Source organism: Micromesistius poutassou (genome assembly GCF_964030765.1).
Source record: "Micromesistius poutassou genome assembly, chromosome: 23".
In the NCBI taxonomy this organism is placed as follows: domain Eukaryota; kingdom Metazoa; phylum Chordata; class Actinopteri; order Gadiformes; family Gadidae; genus Micromesistius; species Micromesistius poutassou.
The window spans coordinates 9,072,384-9,094,925 of NC_140293.1; the positions used below are offsets into that span (position 1 = coordinate 9,072,384).

The window sequence follows — 22,542 nt, forward strand, 5'->3', positions numbered from 1 at the left end:
TAATAATAATAATAATAATAATACGTTTATTTTATATAGTGCCTTTCTCACACTCAAGGTGGCTTTACAGAGTCAGGGTAACACAACAGAACAACAAGAAATACAACAAAACAAATAGATGAAGAATGTGTATATAGATATAGAGAGAATAAGTAGTGGTGGAAGAGGAGGAGTGTTCTTGAAACAGAAAGGTGTTGAGATGAGGAGAGAGGGGAGGAGGAGAGTCGAGGGGGAGTGAGGAAGGTTCCAGAGTTCGGGGGCCGTGGTGCTGACAGACCCGCCACCCGGAACGTCTTAATCCTTGCGCTCGCCCCACTATGGCTGACTCCAGCGTCCTTCTTAAATGAACGATGTGGATTTCTGTCTTCTGGGATTGGAATCCAGGGCGGGTTTTATTAAGATGTACTTTTATATGAGTCTATATGTTATTGTCTGGATAAGGTGTTACAGTGGGAGTCAGCGTTCTAAAAATAACCCAACCCTCCCACCTCTTATACGCAGGGGGCTGATAAGAATACACTGATGTTTTCACTTTAATTAGTGGATTAAGAGTTAATAAGAATAACATTTAGTTAAGTAGGCTACGGACACACAACATAACCTTTATCACACGCACCAACCATGTGCTGTCTGTCGTGTTTTTAATTGTCCATCATTATGTGACACAATGCTCATCATTTTTAATTATATGTCAAATGTATTTACAATGATCTGAAATACAGAATAACGTGATTCAGTCCATGACACGGGAGAGAAGAGCAGCAGTACACAACAACACGGTCTTAATCATAGCATCAAGTCAAAGCCTGAAGGCTCCACCGCTGACAGACACATACTGACCATCGCCGTGAATGACTTAGGATCTCTTCTACTGGAGGGCGGCTCTGGGTTCACGTTTGGCTTTGGGGGAGGAGGCTGGCGAGGGGAGACTGACATGTACCCATGTACCGACATATTAGTCTGAGTCTGACCCTTTGTAATGTTTTGAAGAACATTAGAAGAAAAATCATAATAATTATAACCCAACATGCCCTAAAAGTGAACCAGGGAGGGGGAAAAAAAACAAAAGGGAAGAGTATGAAGGGGGCGGGGACCGTTGTCCCTCGCCATGAGTCATGCTCTGTCGTCTGGTCACATCCCCAGGTTACCATGACAACCACATAGTGATCCGCTGGTTCTGGGCGGCGGTGGAGCGGTTCAACAACGAGCAGAGGCTGCGGCTGCTGCAGGTAGGCGCGGGTTTGGCGCCGCCTCCTGCGGGTCTTCTGCCCCCGTGTGGCGGAAGGTGGTATTACAGGACGACACTTTATTTAGAGAGCTTTAAATCAGTTGTTGGAAATGATTATGTGTTATGGTTGTATGAATTTGAATTTGGCTATTAAGTTTTCTTCAGGTAATGAATCAGAGATGGTTCCATGTCGGTATAGGTTAGTGACACCAGTTTACTGCGTTTTGAGCTACATTTATATTTATTTTGTCCATTTGACACCAGAGAAGACCAGTAGTGTCTCTAGTGGTGACTCTGAGCGGTGACTGTGTCTCTGGTTCATGTCTAGTTTGTGACGGGCACCTCCAGCGTCCCCTACGAGGGCTTTGCCTCGCTGAGGGGCAGCAACGGACCCCGCAGGTTCTGTGTGGAGAAGTGGGGGAAAATCACCTCCTTACCAAGGTACCGTCTGTCTGTCTGTCTGTCTGCCTGCCTGTCTGTCTGTCTGTCTGTCTGTCTCTCTCTCTCCCTCTCCCTCTCTCTCTCTCTCTCCCTCTCTCTCTCCCTCTCTCTCCCTCTCTCTCTCTCTCTCCCTCTCTCTCTCTCTCTCCCTCTCTCCCTCTCTCTCTCTCCCTCTCTCTCTCTCTCTCTCTCTCTCTCTCTCTCTCTCTTTCTATCCTCTCTATCCTCAATCAATCCACTGACATTTCTTGCTAACATGCTATCAATATACTGTATCATAATATTATTAATCTGTGTGTTTGTGCACGTTCATGTGTGTGTGTGTGTGTGTGTGTGTGTGTGCGTCCCCAGAGCCCACACATGCTTCAACCGCCTGGACCTGCCCCCGTACCCGTCGTTCTCCATGCTGTACGAGAAGCTGCTGACGGCGGTGGAGGAGACCAGCACCTTCGGCCTGGAGTAGCCCCCCCGCCCCCCCCCCACCCCCACCCCCACCCCCCCCCCCACGCCCCCACACACCTCCACGACACCAAAAGAGATTGACCACTTTGATCCTGACAGACGCTGGGACAGCTCGTGGTCGCCTGCTTTTCTATTTAGATTTCCTTTCTTACCTGAGGCCTCCTCCTCCTGGAGCTCACCACAACAAACGCTGTGTAACCCTAACCCTGACGGAGCCAACGGCTGAGTGACGGCCACGCCCACTGAGGAGGCCACGCCCCCTGAGGAGGGCCATGCCCACTGAGGAGGGCCACGCCCACTGAAGAGGGCCACGCCCACTGAGGAGGCCACGCCCCCTGAGGAGGGCCACGCCCACTGAAGAGGGCCACGCCCATTGAAGAGGGCCACGCCCACTGAGGAGGGCCACGCCCACTGAGGAGGGACACGCCCCCTGCGGAATGCCACGCCCACTGAAGAGGGCCACGCCCACTGAGGAGGGCCACGCCCACTGAGTGACAGCCACGCCCACTGAGTGACAGCCACGCCCCCTGAAGAGGGCCACGCCCACTGAGTAGGGCCACGCCCACTGAGGAGGGCCACGCCCACTGAAGAGGGCCACGCCCACTGAGGAGGGCGTGGCATGGGGGCGGAGCCGTCCTGGTTCTGTTCTTCCTCTGTCCCACAGCTCCCCCCCTCTGCCCCTAGCGCCACAGTGTCCTTTATCTCTTCAGTTCATGGCCTTGTTGCTGGAGCCCCCCGGTCCCCCCCAGGGCCACCCGGCCCCCAGGAGGGCCACCCGGCCCCCAGCAGGCCCACCCGGACCCCACAAACAGCAGCCCAGCACCCCCCCTCCCCCTCCTCTCTGGACCAATAAACTGTGCGGGTGGTACTGCGGGCCCTTGCTGTTGTTGTGTGCGGGTGGCACTGCGGGCCCTTGCTGTTGTTGTACACGATGATGCCTCTGGACTCAGAGCTGGACTAGAAGCCTCCAGACACAGCTGAGACCAGACCACGACGAGGACGGCTCATTTTGTACGGCGCGCTGCTGAGGCCTCTCAGAGTGCTCATCTCATTCTTTGGGGGTTGTTGTTGTTTTTGTGAGAAGGCAAAGAATTGTGATGTAATCATTTTTTTTGCTTTGATTGAGGTTTTAATGAGGCAGTGGAAGATTGAGTAGGCGAGGGAAAACACACACACACACACACACACACACGCACACACGCGTGTGAAAAACATGAACAAACTTGCATATTTAGATAGGAACAAACGACAAAACTATATATAGTCCACGGTTGTATCAAGGACAGCAGGTTCTGCTCTCGACTGTTAATACTGTAACACCAGAGCTTGTGTGGGCTATCAAAGACAATGATATTCATCCTGATCTATAAATAACCCCTCTGTCCCAATTCTCACAGACACACCGACCACACACACACACACACACACACACACACACACACACACACACACACACACACATATATAAATAGCCTTTTTTCTTGGGGCTGTCATATATATATAACAATATTCTACATCGTGCTATCAGCATGCTCGGTTTGTCGAACAAACGTTCCACTTTCTCGCCCGTAAGGACAACACTACTTCATCTTCTCATGCACCCATTTATTATAGCAGAGAGCAGGGGAATACACTTGCTCACACAATCACGTGTACAGCGAATGTATCACATCACTGACTGAATGTATATGAACCACACACCGACCTCCTCGTCGCCCCAGGAGGAGGCCAGGCCAGACGGGGGCTTCATGGTCCTAGAGGATGCGTTGTTTTAGCCAGGAAGCGAGGCTTACGTTTAACAGCTGCTTGAACAACATGGACGTGCTTCTTCCAATAGTGTGGCCGACTCTGAGGAAAAGATAACTGGTGTCATCCGTTACCCCACACACAAGACTTGGAGGACAGCCAGGCAGTGTTGCCAGATCGGGCCTGATTTCCCGCCCCAATCTGGCAACCCTGCAGCTAGGATGTAACCAAAGGTGAAATGTGTAGAATTCAGTGGCATCTAACGTGGTGGTAAAAGGTTTAATATTTGTAAAATTCCATGAAAATGGAATATTCATGGAAATGAGGCCTTTATATCAACAGCTCCAGAGAGGACACGCTTTAACAATCACAATCCCTAACTTACTTGTAAGCCATGTCCTATAGTTTACAGGTTAATAACTAGACACAATGTGTACATCTACAAGGAAACTTATCACTTGGCACTTGAATCATGTTTGCTGTGGTAGATGATTGCATCATTTTAGAAGTACCCACTGTCCCCACAGACCAGTACCCCCTGTCCCCAGTACCCCCACTGTCCCCACAGACCAGTACCCCCACTGTCCCCACAGACCAGTACCCCCTGTCCCCAGTACCCCCACTGTCCCCACAGACCAGTACCCCCACTGTCCCCACAAACCAGTACCCCCACTGTCCCCACAGACCAGTACTCCCACTGTCCCCACAGACCAGTACCCCCACTGTCCCCACAGACCAGTACCCCCACTGTCCCCACAGACCAGTACCCCCACTGTCCCCACAAACCAGTACCCCCACTGTCCCCACAGACCAGTACTCCCACTGTCCCCTCACAGACCAGTACCCCCACTGTCCCCACAGACCAGTACTCCCACTGTCCCCACAGACCAGTACCCCCACTGTCCCCACAGACCAGTACCCCCACTGTCCCCACAGACCAGTACCCCCACTGTCCCCACAGACCAGTACTCCCACTGTCCCCAGTACCCCCACTGTCCCCACAGACCAGTACTCCCACTGTCCCCTCCCAGTACAGTACAGGAGTTCTCCTAGGTTGCTGGTGAGGGATGCGTTACAATCTGTCCCCTCGCCACTAGATGCCACTAAACGCTACATACTGCGGCTCTAACGCTCACGCTGTTGTCGTATGGTCACAGTAGCAACAATGTGTTGGGGATACAACGTGACCGCCTTATGTGTTGTACAAGTAAGTAAACATTTGCCCTGGGCAGAAACTGTGGGAGAAACAGGTTAAAAAGAGATGCGACCACTAGGGGGAAGCACGACCACAGACTAGGCTAGACTGCAGATATTGACTGTATATGGTATTATCAGTGTGCCCCATGATAATAACATAGAAGGACTTCCTGGTGATAATGTTATGGAGGTCGTCAGGAAATACATTGTCCCGTATCACTTATCAATACTGTACAATACTGAACCAACACGTTTTAGACATACATGTCCATAATGGACATCTTTTCTGTTATTTACTTTTCTGTCTTGAAAGCATGTGATGAAATAGGCTACCTTTCAGACTTTTAGTACATAACTCCACACAGCAAAGCACCTTCTCACTCTGTCTTCTACATTATACCATGTATACAACCAGGGGCGCACGCATGTGGCGCTCGCACACACACACACACACACACACACACACACACACAAACACACACACACACACACACACATGTATACACTAAGTCATTTTCTATGGGGTGCATGCAAGATTACAACTACTGTACAAAGACCTATTGGAGCTAGCAGGGGCCGGGACAGTGCTGGGAGACCCCTGTGTGTGTGTGCGTGTGTGTGTGTGTGTGTGTGTGTGTGTGTGTGTGTGCGTGTGTGTGTGTGTGTGTGTGTCGCCAGGGCAACCGCACTATACCGGCCCCTGCATGCAAATACTGCATGCGGGGCCCCGGCGGCCAGCTCTGTGAGCCGGCCCTCGCCGGGGCCCCTCTCCTCGGTGGCGTTGTGTGATAGCTCGTTATTGCATGCTGAGGTCGTCCAACCCGCTGTCCTTATAGCTTATTTTGCATGAGGATGCTGTCATCCAACGGGAGAGCGTGTGTGGTGAGGCGGGGGTGGTGGTGGGGGGGGGGGGTGTGTCACGGCCTTATTAAAGCCGCCTTCACATCAAAAGCGACGGGTGCGGTGCGACTCCTTTTGGTGTGAACGCGCCATAATGACGCTCACCGACCAGCGTCCCGCCTCCGTGGCCCCTGGACGGGGAGCGGGGCCTCCGCTGCGTAGGGCAGGGCCGGCGGAGGGGGGGGGGGTTGGGGGTTGGGGGCTGAGGCCACTGTAGGGCAGTGCAGAGGGAGTGTCTACCAGACAGCATGCCCATAGCAGAGTGCCAGCGCTACCTGGACGGGTGTGGGGCGAGCTGCACTGGTGCCGCGGTTGGGAGGAGAAACGCTGACGACTACAGGGCTGTTGTGAATGGAGAACAGAACGCATCCGTATGTGTGCCCACGCGGTGAGGCTCTGCTCGTCTCTGTCTTTGTATATAAAAAAGAACCCTGTACATGTCTGTCCTGTTGTGTGTCTAAATATTTATATTTTGCACTTAATGTACCAAAGGTTTGGGGCTTGCATAGTTAACCATTTAGGCGTCTATCAACCACGTCTCCTAACTCCTAACTGTGTGGCATGAGCAAAGAAGAATAGAATCCAACCAAGCAGGATGGCAGGCGTCTGTCAGTAACACATCTCAACTCCCAGGCTTAGTTTTCCCTGCAGCGAAGTGCAGTTTGATGATATTGATTGTTGATATTGGTATTTTTGGGAAGGAGGGCAAAGTGTAATAGGTGCGTTGTCCGGTCTGTTGGTGACAGCACTGATCCCGTTCAGAAGTGACTCTATGCAAAGCTCCTGTGAGTATGTCTCCATTTCACTCAAATGATTGTAATAAAAGAAAGCAAAAGGCAAGTTTTGATTAATTATGCAACGATTGGTGTATTTGTTTCATCTCACTTATAAAAGGAAAAACAAACATTATCTGGAGAAAGTTTATACAACAAGTTTGAAACATTGTATTAAAAGAATAATCATCATTGTAACTATATACATAACAATTAATGAAATAAGCATCCACGGAATACAAACCATTAGAATAAAGATCTGCGGTTAATACAAAAGGCACTTCATAACTTCAATCACAATTGATTTACTACATGACATGGGTGATGAAATTTAGCTTCTAAAATAATTTTTATGCAGCTTGTTTGACCAGACAATGTTTGTCTAGTCACCCCTTGTCCAGGACTCTTACAGGACCTGATCTTACAGTGAACTGTTGTAATCTCTCTATTGACTCAATAGAGAGATGCAGTAACAGTATGATCAAGACACTTAACTTGATGGCACCTTCATTTGAATTTACAATAACATTTGAGGCCCAATAAAGCGCACGTGAGTGAGTGTGAGAGAGAGTGAGTGAGTGAGTGAGTGAGTGAGTGTTCAATAGTATTGATCAAACACCACTAGCTCAAGTAGGCCAATAAGCACAGACGGCCCGTGCAGGCTGACCCCCATGCAGCATTTCAGAAGATAAACTTGGGGCAACTATTTGAAATGAGCGCGCATGCGCCGTGGAGTGACGCGCGGCGTGTCCAGCAGCAGGAGGATGGTCCGCTGTCTGAGCTCCCCGCTCTGTGGCCGCTCGCCGTAACACTCGCTTCATTATTGGATCATCGATCTCGCTGGGGACGGGACCACTTCCGTAGTGTCTACCGAGCGGAACGAAGTGGAAGAAAGTGAGTAAAAATCACTTTAGATCGGCGACGGCACTTTTAATGTCCTGAAGGGTGAAGCTATCTGGAGGTAGCATTAGCATGCTAGCGGACTGACTCCGCACACAACCCAGTGTTGCCAGATTGGGTCAGATTTCCCGCCCAATATGGCAACCCTGGCTGCAGCGCGCCTGCACCCAAGGGTTGCCATATTGGGTGGGAAATCAGACCCAATCTGGCAACGGCTGACAGTACCGAGGTCTGCGCGGAGTCGGGCTGTGCAAACACCGGTGTCCGCGACTCTCGGCTCGGAACGGTGACTCCCGTTCAATAAGTTGAAACCCATTTGGACAGGTGGTGGTTGGCTTGTTGGACCAGACCCCCGGAGGTGAGACAGGTGGTGGTCGGACCAGACCCCCGGAGGAGGAGGAGGAGGAGGAGGAGATGATGTCGCGGCGGCGGACGGACGGCCGCGGCGGGCCGGCAGCGGCGGGGCTGCTGAGCTCCGTCCTCACGACCATCAGCCCGGAGCCCATGGAGGCCGGCTACGAGTTCACCGGGGAGCTGGGACGGTAAGAGCGGGCCGGAGGACTGAGGTTAACCGGTGTGGGTCCGTGGTTCTGTGTGGGTCCGGTTGTGTTTTTCCTAGCCTATTCAATCTTCCACTTCACCCTTAAAACCACAATCAAAGCATAAAAAATGAATACTTCCCAATTTAACATTGTGATCTGGTCCCGGGCCGTTTGGTGGCCAATTTGGACCAGTTTAAGGCACTTGAGTTCTGACAGCTCGGATGAGTCTCTATGGTTCTGCATGTGTAACGGGAATGACAGCTCACTGTCAACTATAAAGAGACACTTTTAATACTAATGTATCCTAGCTGAGTAGGGTTTCTTTTGGCTCACCAAGATTGCACTTCTCCTGACTATGTCCGACATGCCTTTGGTTTCAGAAACATATTTTGTCTTGTATGAGCAACTTTCTGTTAATAAGTGTGTGAAGTGTTGCACGTTTTAGGGTTATGAAGTTATTGAACTCAGACTTCTTGACAGAAAGTTGCTCATACAAGACAAAGTTGATTTTAGTGAAACCAAAGGCGTGCCACTACACAGAGGAGCTGCTCTCTGTAGAGGTGCACTACCGATGAGTTGATCACCATTAAATACAATCGGATAAGACTTATCTTCTTCATGAATAGGGCTCTCCATGCAGGGGACTACATTTGAACTGTGTGTACGTGTGCATCGTTTTGTTTACATTGTTGTGTATATGTGTGTACATTATTGAGTGTGCACTTTAATTTGTGTGTTAATATCTGCATGTTGGCTTTGATGTGTGCATCAGTGTTTAGAGTTATTCATTGTTGGCACATAGTTGTGTGGAGTTGTCATGTTGAACTGTGGTTTGCAGTACAGTGTGTATCTTTGGTTACATTTGAGGAAGGAAACGGAGAAGAGGAACACACACACACACGCACACGCACACGCACACCACACACGCCTTGTCGTGCATGCAATGGCGCTATGAGATGCAGAAGTTGTCTCAAAAGTTCAAAAGTTTGATTTCAGGAACACAACAAAAGAGATCATTCTAAATGTTCTCATCATTCTAAATGTATTGAATGAGTGGCACATGGACTCCATGCTATGTGTCTGCCTATCTGACTTCCTATAAAATATGACATTTGTACATTGTACAAGTGACTGAGCCGATTAGCGTGACCATATAAGGTGGTTAGGTATGTGTAATCCATGTTTGTTTACTTTGTTGTCAAAGTGGAAGCATTTTGTTTAGTCAAATGTAAGGAGATAAGTGAACCATTTATTTTGGAAAGGAGTAGCTAAATAAACACTTATCAAGAGAAGGCAGGGCTTTTCAGATGAGTCATGAGTCAGCAGTCTTCAGATTGTTAAAGGATGAAGAATCAAAGCTAGCCAACTAACTAACTCAATATCTGCCCTATAGAGCAATACTTCCTCAAGGTCATCTGCTTAACCAACCCTTAAAGCCCTATGTAGCATGGTTTGCTATCCTTAACATTCAACGAAGACTTTTAAAGATGTTTAAATGACTATTCATAATATCTTCATGTGGCCTAGCCCTATAAAGAGCTCAACAGTGAGGCTCAGGAGGTATTAGACTTGGATTATTAGCCATCATGTAGTTACCATCGTCAAACGTCATGAGCAATGACTGTGTGACCTGACCTTGGTGATGTCAACCTTGTTTTAAGAAAAATACATTTTTCTACATGTCATGGAGAAATACTACACTACCCACAATCCTAAAGTGTAAACGCGATGCCTCTGATTGGTGGGGCTCGCTGTTGCCGTGGAAATGTTGACCCCATTCGCAAACGTCATGTCGTCTAATGACAAGAACAACTCTATGACCGTTGACTTTATGTTTACCACACAGCAACCATGACTTCCCTTTCGACATGCTGCATTTTTTGGTGACTCACTCATGTAATATTAGAATAACGTGAGGACCACAAAACCAGTACCTTCACCAGCTAATATATCTGGTCCCACCGGTTGTTCGCCAACAACCTGGTGGGGAATTGGTGGAACCAGCGTTTATAGACTCACTTGTTGTACGTTGTACGTCCTGGCACTTAAAAATAGTACTTTTTTGTTTAGCGATCCCAGCGATTGTTAGTGCTTTGCACTTGGTTCTATGAACACCCTTACTGTACCCACAGCGACATATTGTTGTTTTCTTTCTTCTGACAAATGGACTTATTGTAATTGGCTTTTGGATAAAAGCAACACATTACTGACTGTCGACAGCAGCACTACGCCATACACCATATGAAACAATATCGATACACACACACACAAAAGCAACTACAATATATTACAACTATAACTGACGGGTACTAGAGACACTAACGCCATGGTGTCTCCGTCTGGGTACTGGTTGATTCTGACGTCCCCATTGGCAACAGGATTATGCTTCTCGGACACTTGAGTTTGGTGTAACGCCGCGCTGTGGCGCAGTTCATATTCAGCATCGCTCATTATAAGGCTCACACATAACGACGATGCTTTAAAAAGGTATCACTGATTTGGCGTGGGTCGTAACCATGGGGATAACAAGTCCTCCTTCCTTCTAGAACTAAACCCAAAACACAATTTCTTTTCTTTCTTTTTTTCACTTTTTTAACACAATCTTATAGTGTATGAATTTTTAAGTTTCAAATGCAAGCAGAAGCGCGCACAACGGTTGTTAGGTTGGAGGTCGTGGAGGTTTAATTCACAAAGGTTTAATCATGGATGAGTAGTTCTGCTAAAATAATTACGTACACAATGTTGTACCTTTTGCCTTTCATTCCCTTTCCTAAACGCTTAGTTCGCTCGGCTTTAGTTCCAGGCTTAAAACTCTTTATGTGAGGACTTCCTGAATGTCACTGGCGTGAATAAATGGGAATTCACTTCCGGGATGGGAGCCATTTCTAAAATGGGCAGATCAAAACGTGTTTCCCTGAGGTCCCCGCCCGGCCCGCCCCACCTCGTGGTGCCCTGTGAGGGGGTCGTGACCCCGACTGCGTCCTGAGGGGTCGTGACCCTGACGTTGTCCCGAGGGGTCGTGACCCTGACGTTGTCCCGAGGGGTCGCGACCCTGACCTCGTCCCGAGGGGTCGCGACCCTGACCTCGTCCCGAGGGGTCGTGACCCTGACCTCGTCCTGAGGGGTCGTGACCCTGACCTCGTCCTGAGGGGTCGTGACCCTGACCTCGCGACCCCTGTGAGGTGTTGTCTCCTGAGGGGTCGTGACCCCTGTGAGGTGTTGTCTCCTGAGGGGTCGTGACCCCTGTGAGGTGTTGTCTCCTGAGGGGTCGTGACCCTGACCTCATCCCGAGGGGTCGTGACCCTGACCTCGTCCCGAGGGGTCGTGACCCTGACCTCGTGACCCCTGTGAGGTGTTGTCTCCTGAGGGGTCGTGACCCTGAACCTCGTCCCGAGGGGTCGTGACCCCTGAACCTTGTCCTCCGCAGGGGGAAGTTTGCGGTGGTGCGTTCGTGCGTGGAGAAGGCCACGGGCAAAGTGTTCGCCGCCAAGTTCCTGAAGAAGCGCCGGCGGGGGCGCGACTGTCGCGCCGACGTCCTGCACGAGATGGCGGTCCTGGAGCTGGCGCGGGACAACCCCCGCGTGGTCAACCTGCACGCCGCCCACGAGACGGACCACGACATCATCCTGGTGCTGGAGTAGTGAGTCACACTCTGTCATACTCACTCTCTCTCTTAATAAACCACAAAAGCAAAATGCTCGTCCAGCCTCTCCCATCGACTTGCAGGAATATTCTTTTAATTACAAATAGTCGCGATTTGGAAGGGTTCAAGTAACCGCACAAGATTTTATTTTAGGTTGTCTAAAAACATCCCCGGTAATTTGTCCCTATTCCTGGCGCTGTGGATATGAGGCCAACCCGTGATGCGCCACTGGCACAACTCTACCATCAGCTGCTTCTGGTCACACAGTCCAAAGCGTGTGCTCCAGAGTGTACTTCTGTGGTGCACTTCCCTTTAATGACGCCCCTTTAGGTAACAAAGGAGAAGTGGAGGGTTGATCCAGTGACCTGGGCTTGCACAGGTCAGCTGATGTATCGTGTTCTCCTGTAGGAAACGCGCTGGGCCTCGCTTTAGCGCCTTCTTCAATGGGTGTGAGAACACTTCTGTTTCTACGTCTACCCTTCTGTTACGGCAGGGAGACTTTAGGACCGAGCCACGTCTCTTCACGGGTGGCTTTACTTCAATGTAATCATCTCCAAGTTAAAATGTAAACCTGGCGATCGTTAGCCTGTTGCTCTCTGTGTATACATGTCTTTGAAACAACGCTAGATGACGGTTCGTAGAGCTAAAGAGGTGTGTGTGTGTGTGTGTGTGTGTGTGTGTGTGTGTGTGTGTGTGTGTGTGTGTGTGTGTGTGTGTGTGTGTGTGTGTGTGTGTGTGTGTGTGTGTGTGTGTGTGTGTGTGTGTGTGTGTGTGTGTGTCAGTGCGGCCGGGGGGGAGATCTTCGACCACTGTGTGTCTGACGAGCTGCTCCCCGAGGCCCAGGTCACCAGGCTGATCCGCCAGACCCTGGAGGGGGTGCAGCACCTCCACAGCAGCAACCTGGTGCACCTGGACCTCAAGGTACTCTCTCTCTCTCTCTCCTCTCTCTGGGCTACACTCCTGGGCTTAGTGCACCTTGACCTCGAGGTATCCTCCTGGTTCTCTCTGGGCCCCGGGCTGGGCTACACTCCTGGGCTTAGCCTAGGGCCTAATTCCCCTCCCATTAGGGGGCAAAGGTCAGGGCTTCGCTGCACAGGTAAAGCCTTTCAAAATGATTCACCTGCGTGTGTTGAGTGCCGATGCTGATGACGGTGACGCCACAACTGGCCAATTGACGTCGAGCCAACCAGCTGTCATTTTAATGAACCGTTTCAAAAGGATTCTTGGAGTTCAGAACACGGCCTTTGTTGAAATATGCAACAATGATTGGTGACTTATAGTAATTTCCATAGTGATGAGAAAACAAACCCAAACAAACATGAATGTATTGGCCGTGATTCATGATGTTGCTCCAGCCAAGGGTGGGGCCTGGTAGGCTGATGTCCTCTGTGTTCTTGACTCTCAGACCAGAGGTTCTGGAGTCCATCCCCAATGTCCTCAGCCTCAAGTCAACCTCCTTGAGTCGGATGTCGTAGTCACTGTCTAACCCCTACCTGCTCCTCAATGACCTGTCTCTGTACTGTCTAACCCCTACCTGCTCCTTAATGACCTGTCTCTGTACTGTCTAACCCCTACCTGCTCCTCAATGACCTGTCTCTGTACTGTCTAACCCCTACCTGCTCCTTAATGACCTGTCTCTGTACTGTCTAACCCCTACCTGCTCCTTAATGACCTGTCTCTGTACTGTCTAACCCCTTGCAGCTCCTTAATGTCTCTGTACCGTCTAAGGCAGTGTTCTGTGTTTCTTTAGCCTCAGAACATCCTCCTTACCCAGCAGTCCCCGCCGGGGGACATCAAGATCGTGGACTTTGGCCTGTCCCGTAGGCTGGGCGCCGCCGGCGAGCTCAGGGAGATCCTGGGCACACCTGAATACGTGGGTAAGACCACGCCCGCAAAACCTCTTATTGTTTATTACGTGTTGTTGCTTAGTGCAACAACAGTTTTGTGTGTGTACCTTGGATTACCTCACCTTTTATATCTCTTCTGTGATCTCATTTCAGCGCCAGAAATTCTAAATTATGAGCCAATCTCAACCGCGAGTGACCTGTGGTGAGTCTCCTGTGTGAAACCTGTTTGGTGTGTTTGGTGAGTGTGTACACCAGCGCAGAGTGGATACGTCTCTGAGCGCAACAACACCCTGATCCCCAGGGCTCATGGCTCTGTGGTCCGACCAGTTCCCGCTGAAAAGACGTGTGGTCTGATGAGATCATAGACCAGTACATTAGACCACTTAGAAGTGTGCTGATGATGTGATTTGACTGTTGCCTGCTTGTGCTGTGACTAGTAACGCACATAGAAGCGTCTCACAGAAAATAAATTGACAAATCAATCTACAGTTGATTTTGCAATTTACAGTTTACTTAAATCTTTGTCTTGTTGGCTCATAGCATTAGCTATTAAAACAATTTGCTATCATCATAGTATTTTATTATTATTCACCAAAGTATGCCAAAAAAGCATTTTTACTAGTTGTTCAACGAGTGAACTCAGAGTTTGTACGGGTAACTTAACGTGGGACCATCAAGCCAGGCTCCTCTCTTTGGTTCAAGCCCATCAGTGTTTAGTCCCGGCCTTATTCCTCTAGCGGCCGTCCCGGTGCCCTCCAGCTGGCGTTAGAACAGAAGGGCCTGTTGAGCGGTGGCTGTGTTGGCGGTCGTTGACGTGTCTCCCTGTGTCTCCCCGGTGGTCCTGAAGGAGCGTGGGGGTGATCTCCTACATGCTGGTGACGGGCGAGTCCCCCTTTGTGGGCGAGGACAAGCAGGAGACGTACCTGAACGTGTCCCAGGTCAACGTGGACTACAGCGGGGACGCCTTCTCCCGCGTGTCGGAGCTCGCCGTGGACTTCGTCCGCAAGCTGCTGGTCAAGGCCCCGGAGTGAGTGAGGGCCCCGGGGGCCCCTTACCGCCACACCCCGCTGCTGGCCCCAACGTTACACCAATTAAAAAGATGGATCAGAAAACTATTAATTAACATCCACAATTCAGCTGCTGTTTAAAAGAAAGGCCATCAAACTTGTAGATGGGGTCTGGCTGGACTCTGTAGTGAAACTAATGATTGAAATCTATCTATACATAAGACTAGTTGTGTTAGTGATCTATACATAAGACTAGTTGTGTTAGTGATCTATACATAAGACTAGTTGTGTTAGTGATCTATACATAAGACTAGTTGTGTTAGTGATCTATACATAAGACTAGTTGTGTTAGTGATCTATACATAAGACTAGTTGTGTTAGTGATCTATACATAAGACTAGTTGTGTTAGTGATCTATACATAAGACTAGTTGTGTTAGTGATCTAGTTGTGTCGGTTATCTAGTTGTGTTATAAGTTGTGTGTGTCCTTAGGGACCGGCCCAGCGCTGCAGAGTGGTGATCTAGTTGTGTTATAAGTTGTGTTATCTAGTTGTGTGTTGTGTGTGTCCTTAGGGACCGGCCCAGCGCTGCAGAGTGGTGATCTAGTTGTGTTATAAGTTGTGTTATCTAGTTGTGTGTTGTGTGTGTCCTCAGGGACCGGCCCAGCGCTGCAGAGTGGTGATCTAGTTGTGTTATAAGTTGTGTTATCTAGTTGTGTGTTGTGTGTGTCCTCAGGGACCGGCCCAGCGCTGCAGAGTGCCTCAGCCACCCCTGGCTGTCCCAGGCGGCCCCGCCGTGCCTCAGCCCGGAGCGGGCCCCCGCGCGGTCCGGGCCCCGGGAGCGCTGCAGCGGCTCCAAGTGGGCGGCGCCCCCGGAGGACCCCGAGGACAAGGAGAACTTCCTGGACTCGCCGCGCTCCGGCGCCAAACGCTTCCGCTTCGACGAGGAGGCGGCGGCGGCGGCGGCGGCGGCGGCCGGCGACGGGGACTTCTAAGTGGGGACGGGCCACGGGCCGGCCACGCCCACGGGTTTTAAAAGGTTTTATGTGACTAAACACTGCCGGCAGGTCTCCTCTACTCAACCCCCCCCCCCGGTCTCTGCCCACCAGCACTTACCCCCCCCCCCCCCCCCCAGCCCCCTCACACCAAAGATAACAGGCCTCGTCTTTACACGTGTGTGATAACATAAAGGTGTTGAGCTAAACAGGCAGTACGGTGGATACAGCGGGCTGCTGTTGAGCTAAACAGGCAGTACGGTGATACAGCGGGCTGCTGTTGATCTAAACAGGCAGTACGGTGGATACAGCGGGCTGCTGTTGAGCTAAACAGGCAGTACGGTGATACAGCGGGCTGCTGTTGAGCTAAACAGGCAGTACGGTGATACAGTGGGCTGCTGTTGGCTGTTCTTGGTGTCCTCTTGTAGTCCTGGGTCTGGGCGGGGCAGGTCTCTTCTTCCAGAGGCTTAAAGGACTCCAAGCCCTCCCAGACGCTGGGCGGCGCCCGGGGCTGAGCTCGCTCCACGCTGTCCTCCTCGTCAGGCTTTTGTTGTCGCCTCCTGAGGTAATGCACTTGTTGTAGACAAACGGCGCCTTTCTCATACTGCGTCCTTTTCCACTTAATGCAAGTCGACTCTTGCTCGACTTTCTTTCTTAAATGTGAGGGATTTCTATTGTCCTAAATTCATTTAGTTTTGTCTCAATCCACCTTTTTTACAAGTTTTTTTTTTTTTTTAAATGACCAAACTGGGAGCAGGAGCATTTCAGCGCTCCTGGTCATCCACTGGTCTCTGGTTTCCAGCGTCTAACGATGGTCCGGGTCTCCTCAGGGCGCGCTCTACATGTTGCGTTCCTTCCCGCATTCACAAAAAGGTTAAAAAAAGAAGCTGACCGGGGGTCCATCCATAGAGCCAGGGTTAGGCCTACAACCCTCTCTGTGATTCGCTGAACCTGAAATCTGTGTAGATGTGCTCCTAAGCCCAAGCATTCCCTTCTTCCCTTCACATTCCCTGACCCAACCATTATTCTAGTCCTGATTTTGAGGGGGGGGGGGTTCTAAATATGCACTATGCGTTCCCAATAAATGAAGGTTCTTGTTGATCGTTCTTAGCCTCGTAGCAGCAGCGCTGTCCTTGACATTCCTCTTGATTGCTTCATATAAATGGACAGCGTAACAGCGTGAGTCATCTGGTAACGCCCCACACCTCTTCTGTTGAGTTATCAGAGCACACGGAGCCCCGTGGCCCTGACTGAGGGCCAGGGCGTTGGACAGGTGTGGCCGTGTTCCACTCGCTGCCAATACAGGCTTCAGTGCTGCGCTACGTCTCTGGGCGTCTTTCAAAGCTGCTTTTTGACTTCTGGTCCCGGTGCGGGGGAGGTGGGCTGTGAGGGAGAGACAGGTCTCCTGGTGGCCGGCTGTGAGGGAGAGACGGGTCAGCTGGTTGTGAGGGAGAGACAGGTCTCCTGGTTGTGAGGGAGAGACAGGTCACCGGTAGCCGTCTGTCCCTCTCTGTCCACTGTGCCTCTTCATGTTGGATCACCTTGTTTTTATATGCTATATAATATTATACTTGAGTCTAATATTTATGTGTGTTTTCTATTTGTTTTATGTAAATTAATCGTTTTGTTTCCATTATTTTTATTTGGTTCCACGTTGAGAGGGCGGGGCTGGAGGTGACCCCCCCCCCCCCCAGAAGGACGGGCAAAGAGAGAGTTGTGAAACGGTACTGGGCAAGTTTGAATTAAAGATGGCGTCTGATTGGTCGGCTAGATTGACGAACGGGGAAGTAGGGAGGATATGAGGTTGATGAAGGAGAAGACTGCGGTCAGTGTAATACACGGTGGATGAGCTGAGACTAGGATGTGTATCACGAAGTGTTGCAGTTGTAAAGTTGTAAACATTGAAATATTCCCGGAGGGTTGGGCTGTTAACACTTGACGTGTCCTAGTCATGAATTCTTGATTCTTGAATCTTCCTGGGTCCTTGATGCAGACGAGATGAGCCACCACGTTCATCTCTACTCCCGGTTCTACACACTGGTGCCAAAGCTAAAGAGAAGCGTAGAGAGCGTTAAGAGCGCTGCATTGTGCTCCACGGCCGTCTCTTACTGTTTGTTTCTTAAATGGAGATGTCACCAGCTGACACGGGCCCCTTTGTCTGGGGGGGGGGTCGCTCATCGTCCCGGGGCCCCACCACCCACCCACCCGCCAGCCCGCTGCGGGGAGGGTCTGAACAGCACATCTGGATTCCCATCTCACCCAGGACAGCTCCCTGGTTCCAGTGTGTCGACTTGAGTCAGGACCGTGCGAACGGTGACCTCCAGGAGACGGGTTTCTATGCAAGGTCACGGCTGGTCCACCCCGCCACGCCTCCCCGGTCGTCGTTAACCGCGTTGTGTTCTTTTAATACTGGAGGAGCTGTACTGGTCTTTAGTGCTCATACTGGAGTGGTGTGAGGGTCACGGTGCTGGAGCTCATTGTGGGGCGGCGGGGGCCGGCGGGCCCCTCTTGTTTATTGTGCTTTGCTGTGCGAGCGCGAGGCGCCCGCTTTGCACACGCCGGGGTCATTGTGAAGAACTGGAGCAGCAGCGCTGATGTCACTCCCGGTGATGTCATCACAGTCCTGTTAATGAGAAGCTGTTTTGCGCGTTCAGGGAAAATAAACAAAAGGCAACTTCTGAGTTCAACTCAGTCCGAAGCACAAGAACATATGTTGAGTTGTTAGAGCAACGTGTATATTCAGAATTTTGTTCTTAAGGTTTTTTTGTTTATGTATACATATTGATTTGATTGAACATTGATTTTAAGAAAAAGATATATCAAATCTACTGTTTTCTGATGGACCACCAGCTTATATGGGTATCAAGGAGCAAACTGAAAAGCCAATAAAATATTTTATTAGAACTTCAAGTCAAGGGTCCTGGCGTTCTTTGTTACTCTGATTCATGAAGGACATGAATGTGTTAGAAACATTAATGGTCTCACCTTTATTTTCCTACTGTGCAACACTGCCACCTAGTGTCCATAGCAAGTCTGCAGACACTCAATCACAACTGTCAATACAGCTTCTGACGTGAGACTCAGCAGTTCATCGATTAACATACCAGGATCAATTTATTTTGATACAAACAAGCTTTCTACATGTTAAGCCTTGGTCTTAAAAGACGTTACAGGCCCGACCACGCACATCCTCTTAGGATTGACTTAAGAGCTTAACAGCGCGTAAACATCAATGGAATGGTTTCAAGTATGTTACATTAAGTCAAATAAGCTTTGCGGTTGTGCATAAAAGCAATGCTTGTTCATGACATCTACAGTAAGTACAGCTCCGAAGGACATTTCTAAATCAGTCTGTTATGGTGAACAGAATTCTCCATCCCATTGATACAACTAACTGCTATATCTCTATTCATGTTATTACTTTCACTGCATTCAATATCTAGTTGAGGAAAACAATGGAGAATGTTAAACTTAACCAATTCCTTCCCTTTGAATACAAGCATCTTGCATTCCATCCATACGTGCACATCCATGAATACAATCAGAATTATTGAGACAACAGACAGACAGTCATTTAAGACAAGTAAACTAATCCACAGCCATTCAGTAGCGTCTCCTTCCTGGGCAGTGAGCCAGACATCCACTCTAGAGTGGAGTGAGATCTATATACTGTATATCTACAAACACAGACTGGAGTGAGATCTATATACTATATATCTCTCACTCAGACTGGAGTGAGATCTAGATCTACTGTATGTCTAGATCTACTGTATATATATCTATACAACCACACAGACTGGAGGCTTCAGCCGCTGCAGTCAGAGCAGCTCGTCCATCCGAGACGCTCCCGCAGACCACATTGGACCTGGAAACTGTTTCTAAACAACAATAGAAGGTGATGGAATGATCCGGCCACTTTTAAGGTGCTGCCGTCGGCGACTTTGCAATCGACATAACAAATTAAGACTTCTTAAAATCAGCGGCGCTAAAGCGCTAGAAAGGGGAAAAGTGCAAGACGCAAGCAAGTCGGCTCCCACGACACTTCAAGTCCCAGGAATGCTGAGGCTGAACGGCACAAGGAGCCAAGGAGGCCGCAGTAATAAATAACATGAGCCATGCTGCTCAGCACGCCCAGAGGAGGAGGAGGAGGAGGAGGAGGAGGCCTCCTCAGAACTCGTGGAGGACCCTGAAGTGGTTCTCTATGGAGGGCGGCTGGTCCTCAAAGTGGACCCGCTGGGTCAGCTCCGCCCCCAGCTCCCGCAGGGTCTGCACGAAGGCGGCGTGCTCGCGCCCCACCCAGGCCCGCATGGGGTCGCGCACCTCGTAGGGCGTCACGTGGGCGTGCAGCGCCGCGCCGCTGGACGCCAGCTCCCGCAGCGCCGCCTTGTCCGTCACCCAGGTCCCGCCCCCGCCCGGGTGCCCGCCGTCCAGCCAGTAGATGTCCGAGACGCTCCGGACGAAGGGCGCCATGCCCGGGTCGGCGCGCGCCCCCGCCAGCTCGTACACCATCTGGTTCAGCACCACGCAGCCCTTGCTGAAGCCCACCAGGGTCAGGGTGAAGCCGGGGCTCACGGCGCCCCCCGTCGGGAGGAGAGGGTGCGGCAGGCCGGCGCGCTGCATGCCGTGACTCAACAGGCCCCTGGAAAGCAGTGGATTAACTGTGGCGTCATTCAACAGCTCCAACACCTCGGCGTCACTGTCACTGTCACCGTCCCCCAAGCGCCGGCAGCAGCAACCCACCTGAGGTGCGGGAAGGCCCCCGCGTCGCGGGCGTAGGGCCGGTGCTCCGGAGCCCCCAACAGGTTGCCCTCCACAAAGTTCTGGTAGCTGCTGAACATGTGGAGGTACATGCTGGAGGCGCGCACCACCCAGATGGTGCGGCGCGGGAAGCGTCGGCCCAGGGCCAGGGCCACCCGCTCCAGGCTCCAGGACAGCCACTTGGCCCCCTCCGGCTGGACGGACATCTCCTCCTGGAGGTTCTGCACCGGGGGGGGGGGGGGTTAATACACTGAGTCAATCACCGTGGGCTTCATTGAAACCTAAGCAGGGCGTGTGTGTGTGTGCGCGATTAATCGTTTTTTAATCGTAATTCGAATTAATGGCTTAGGATGATGTTTCATAGTAACGCCCGTAGATATATATAGAACACTGGATGTCTTGATCTGCACAAACGCTAATACTCTTATCTCGCTGAAATCTTAACGGATTTACAAACGGTTTGGTTTGTTACAAACTACTACTATTTGTAAAGGGAAATCTTGTACCTATTTTAGATTATTCTATTTTTTTTAGAACACAACATAATTATTCATTTAATCAAGTATGCAATGTTATAACATCTCCAAACCGTTTGAAAATCGGTTGAAACTTGAGCAAGTTATGGTTATTTAAAAAGTACATGTACCACAATGTTATGGGTGAGTGAGCTGACTGTGGCAAGATGGCCAGCAGCGGGGACGAGACATCTAGTGTTCTATATCTATGGTAACGCCTCTTCAGAAAAAGGTCAATATCAACATGGTGATGGCAGCATGCGCTGAAAAGAGTCTCCTTTGGCGTGTGGAAGTGGTCGGGTTTGCAGCGTCCGACCTCGATCAAACCACTGTCCGCTGTGGAGTTCGTCTAGTGAAGTTATTTTGCTTTGCTTAATGATTGTTCAAATAAAATCCAAACTAAAAAAAAACATTTTAGTAATTTATAGTCAGTTTTTAAGAGAAAAATCGGGTTTGAAAAAATCTGAGATTTAATTTTTAGGCCAAATCACCCGGCCCGTGTGTGTGTGTGTGTGTGTGTGTGTGTGTGTGTGTGTGTGTGTGTGTGTGTGTGTGTGTGTGTGTGTGTGAGAAGTGTGCATCAAGTGTCAAGTGTACGGTATGTCCATCAACATACCATACACACCTGGCATGACGGGGTCATGGAATAATTGTTGCACGTTAATATCTGAACAAGTTTCTTAAAACTGTATTCAGTTGTCAATATTATTAACTTCTTCCAGTTCTAATCACTTATCAAACATGACACCCACAACTCAGTTTGTGTGTGTATGTGTGTGTGTGTGTGTCATTTGAGTTATGCAAGGGGTGTTGTTTGTGTTATATTTGTGTGTTGGTGTGTGTTGTATTGGTGTGTCTAGTCTGTGTTGTATTGGTGTGTCTAGTCTGTGTTGTATTGATGTGTCTAGTTTGTGTTGTATTGGTGTGTCTAGTCTGTGTTGTATTGGTGTGTCTAGTTTGTGTTGTATTGGTGTGTCTAGTTTGTGTTGTATTGGTGTGTCTAGTTTGTGTTGTATTGGTGTGTCTAGTCTGTGTTGTATTGGTGTTTGTTGTTTGTGTTGTATTGGTGGGTGTCGTCTGTGTTGTATTGGTGTTTGTTGTTTGTGTTATATTGCTGTGTGTTGTTGTGTGTTGTATTGGTGTGTCTAGTCCATCAATATACCGCACACACCCCCTCCCCTCACCTGGATGTCTCCATGGAAGAACACCACATGGTCGTTACTGCTCCGGTCCGGGGAGGGCAGCTCTGCGGTGGACCCGCGGCGGCGGTGCCACTCTGAAGGCCGGAGCACCAGCAGGTCGTTCACCCGGCTTGGGTCGCAACCGGGTACCGCGACCAGGCGCTGGAGATCCGGGGCTCCGGAGCCGAGACCCGGGGCTCCGGCTGGCTGACCCAGCCCCGTTGGGTCGCAGGATGACTGCGCCACCGCGGTGCTCATCGCTTCTCCTACAGCTGATGGGCTCTCAGTGATGTGCTGCTTGTGTGCTGCTCGGTGGAGCGCATCATAGCATCCGTATCATCATCACCTGGGCTGAGGTCCAGGTAGCTTTGCAGAGGAAACACACTTCTTATTTGTTTTTTATTGGCG

General features: G+C 50.2%; 2 protein-coding genes across 3 annotated transcripts; one reads left to right on the plus strand and one right to left on the minus strand.

Moving 5' to 3' along the window:
• Window positions 1-7,496: 7,496 nt before the first annotated feature.
• Window positions 7,497-15,680, plus strand: LOC311368410 (serine/threonine-protein kinase 17B-like; the record flags this gene model as incomplete). Of its 2 annotated transcripts, XM_084487216.1 has the most annotated exons (8): window positions 7,497-7,641; window positions 7,972-8,189; window positions 11,617-11,829; window positions 12,615-12,753; window positions 13,583-13,709; window positions 13,833-13,881; window positions 14,527-14,706; window positions 15,422-15,680. In XM_084487216.1, exons 2-8 carry the CDS (start codon window positions 8,062-8,064, stop codon window positions 15,678-15,680), a joined length of 1,095 nt encoding a protein of 364 aa, XP_084343342.1. In that variant the 5' UTR covers window positions 7,497-7,641; window positions 7,972-8,061. The 2 variants fall into 2 exon arrangements, with proteins under 2 accessions (XP_084343342.1, XP_084343343.1); XM_084487217.1 differs by lacking the exon at window positions 7,497-7,641 and having other exon boundaries at window positions 7,892-8,189.
• A 4,052-nt stretch (window positions 15,681-19,732) lies between these two features.
• LOC311368236 (mitochondrial protein C2orf69 homolog) lies at window positions 19,733-22,392 on the minus strand (the record flags this gene model as incomplete). Its single annotated transcript, XM_084487021.1, has 3 exons — window positions 19,733-20,319; window positions 20,421-20,659; window positions 22,138-22,392. The coding sequence occupies 3 exons, from the start codon at window positions 22,390-22,392 to the stop codon at window positions 19,848-19,850; spliced, it is 966 nt and encodes a 321-aa protein (XP_084343147.1). The 3' UTR covers window positions 19,733-19,847.
• Between the last annotated feature and the right edge of the window lie 150 nt (window positions 22,393-22,542).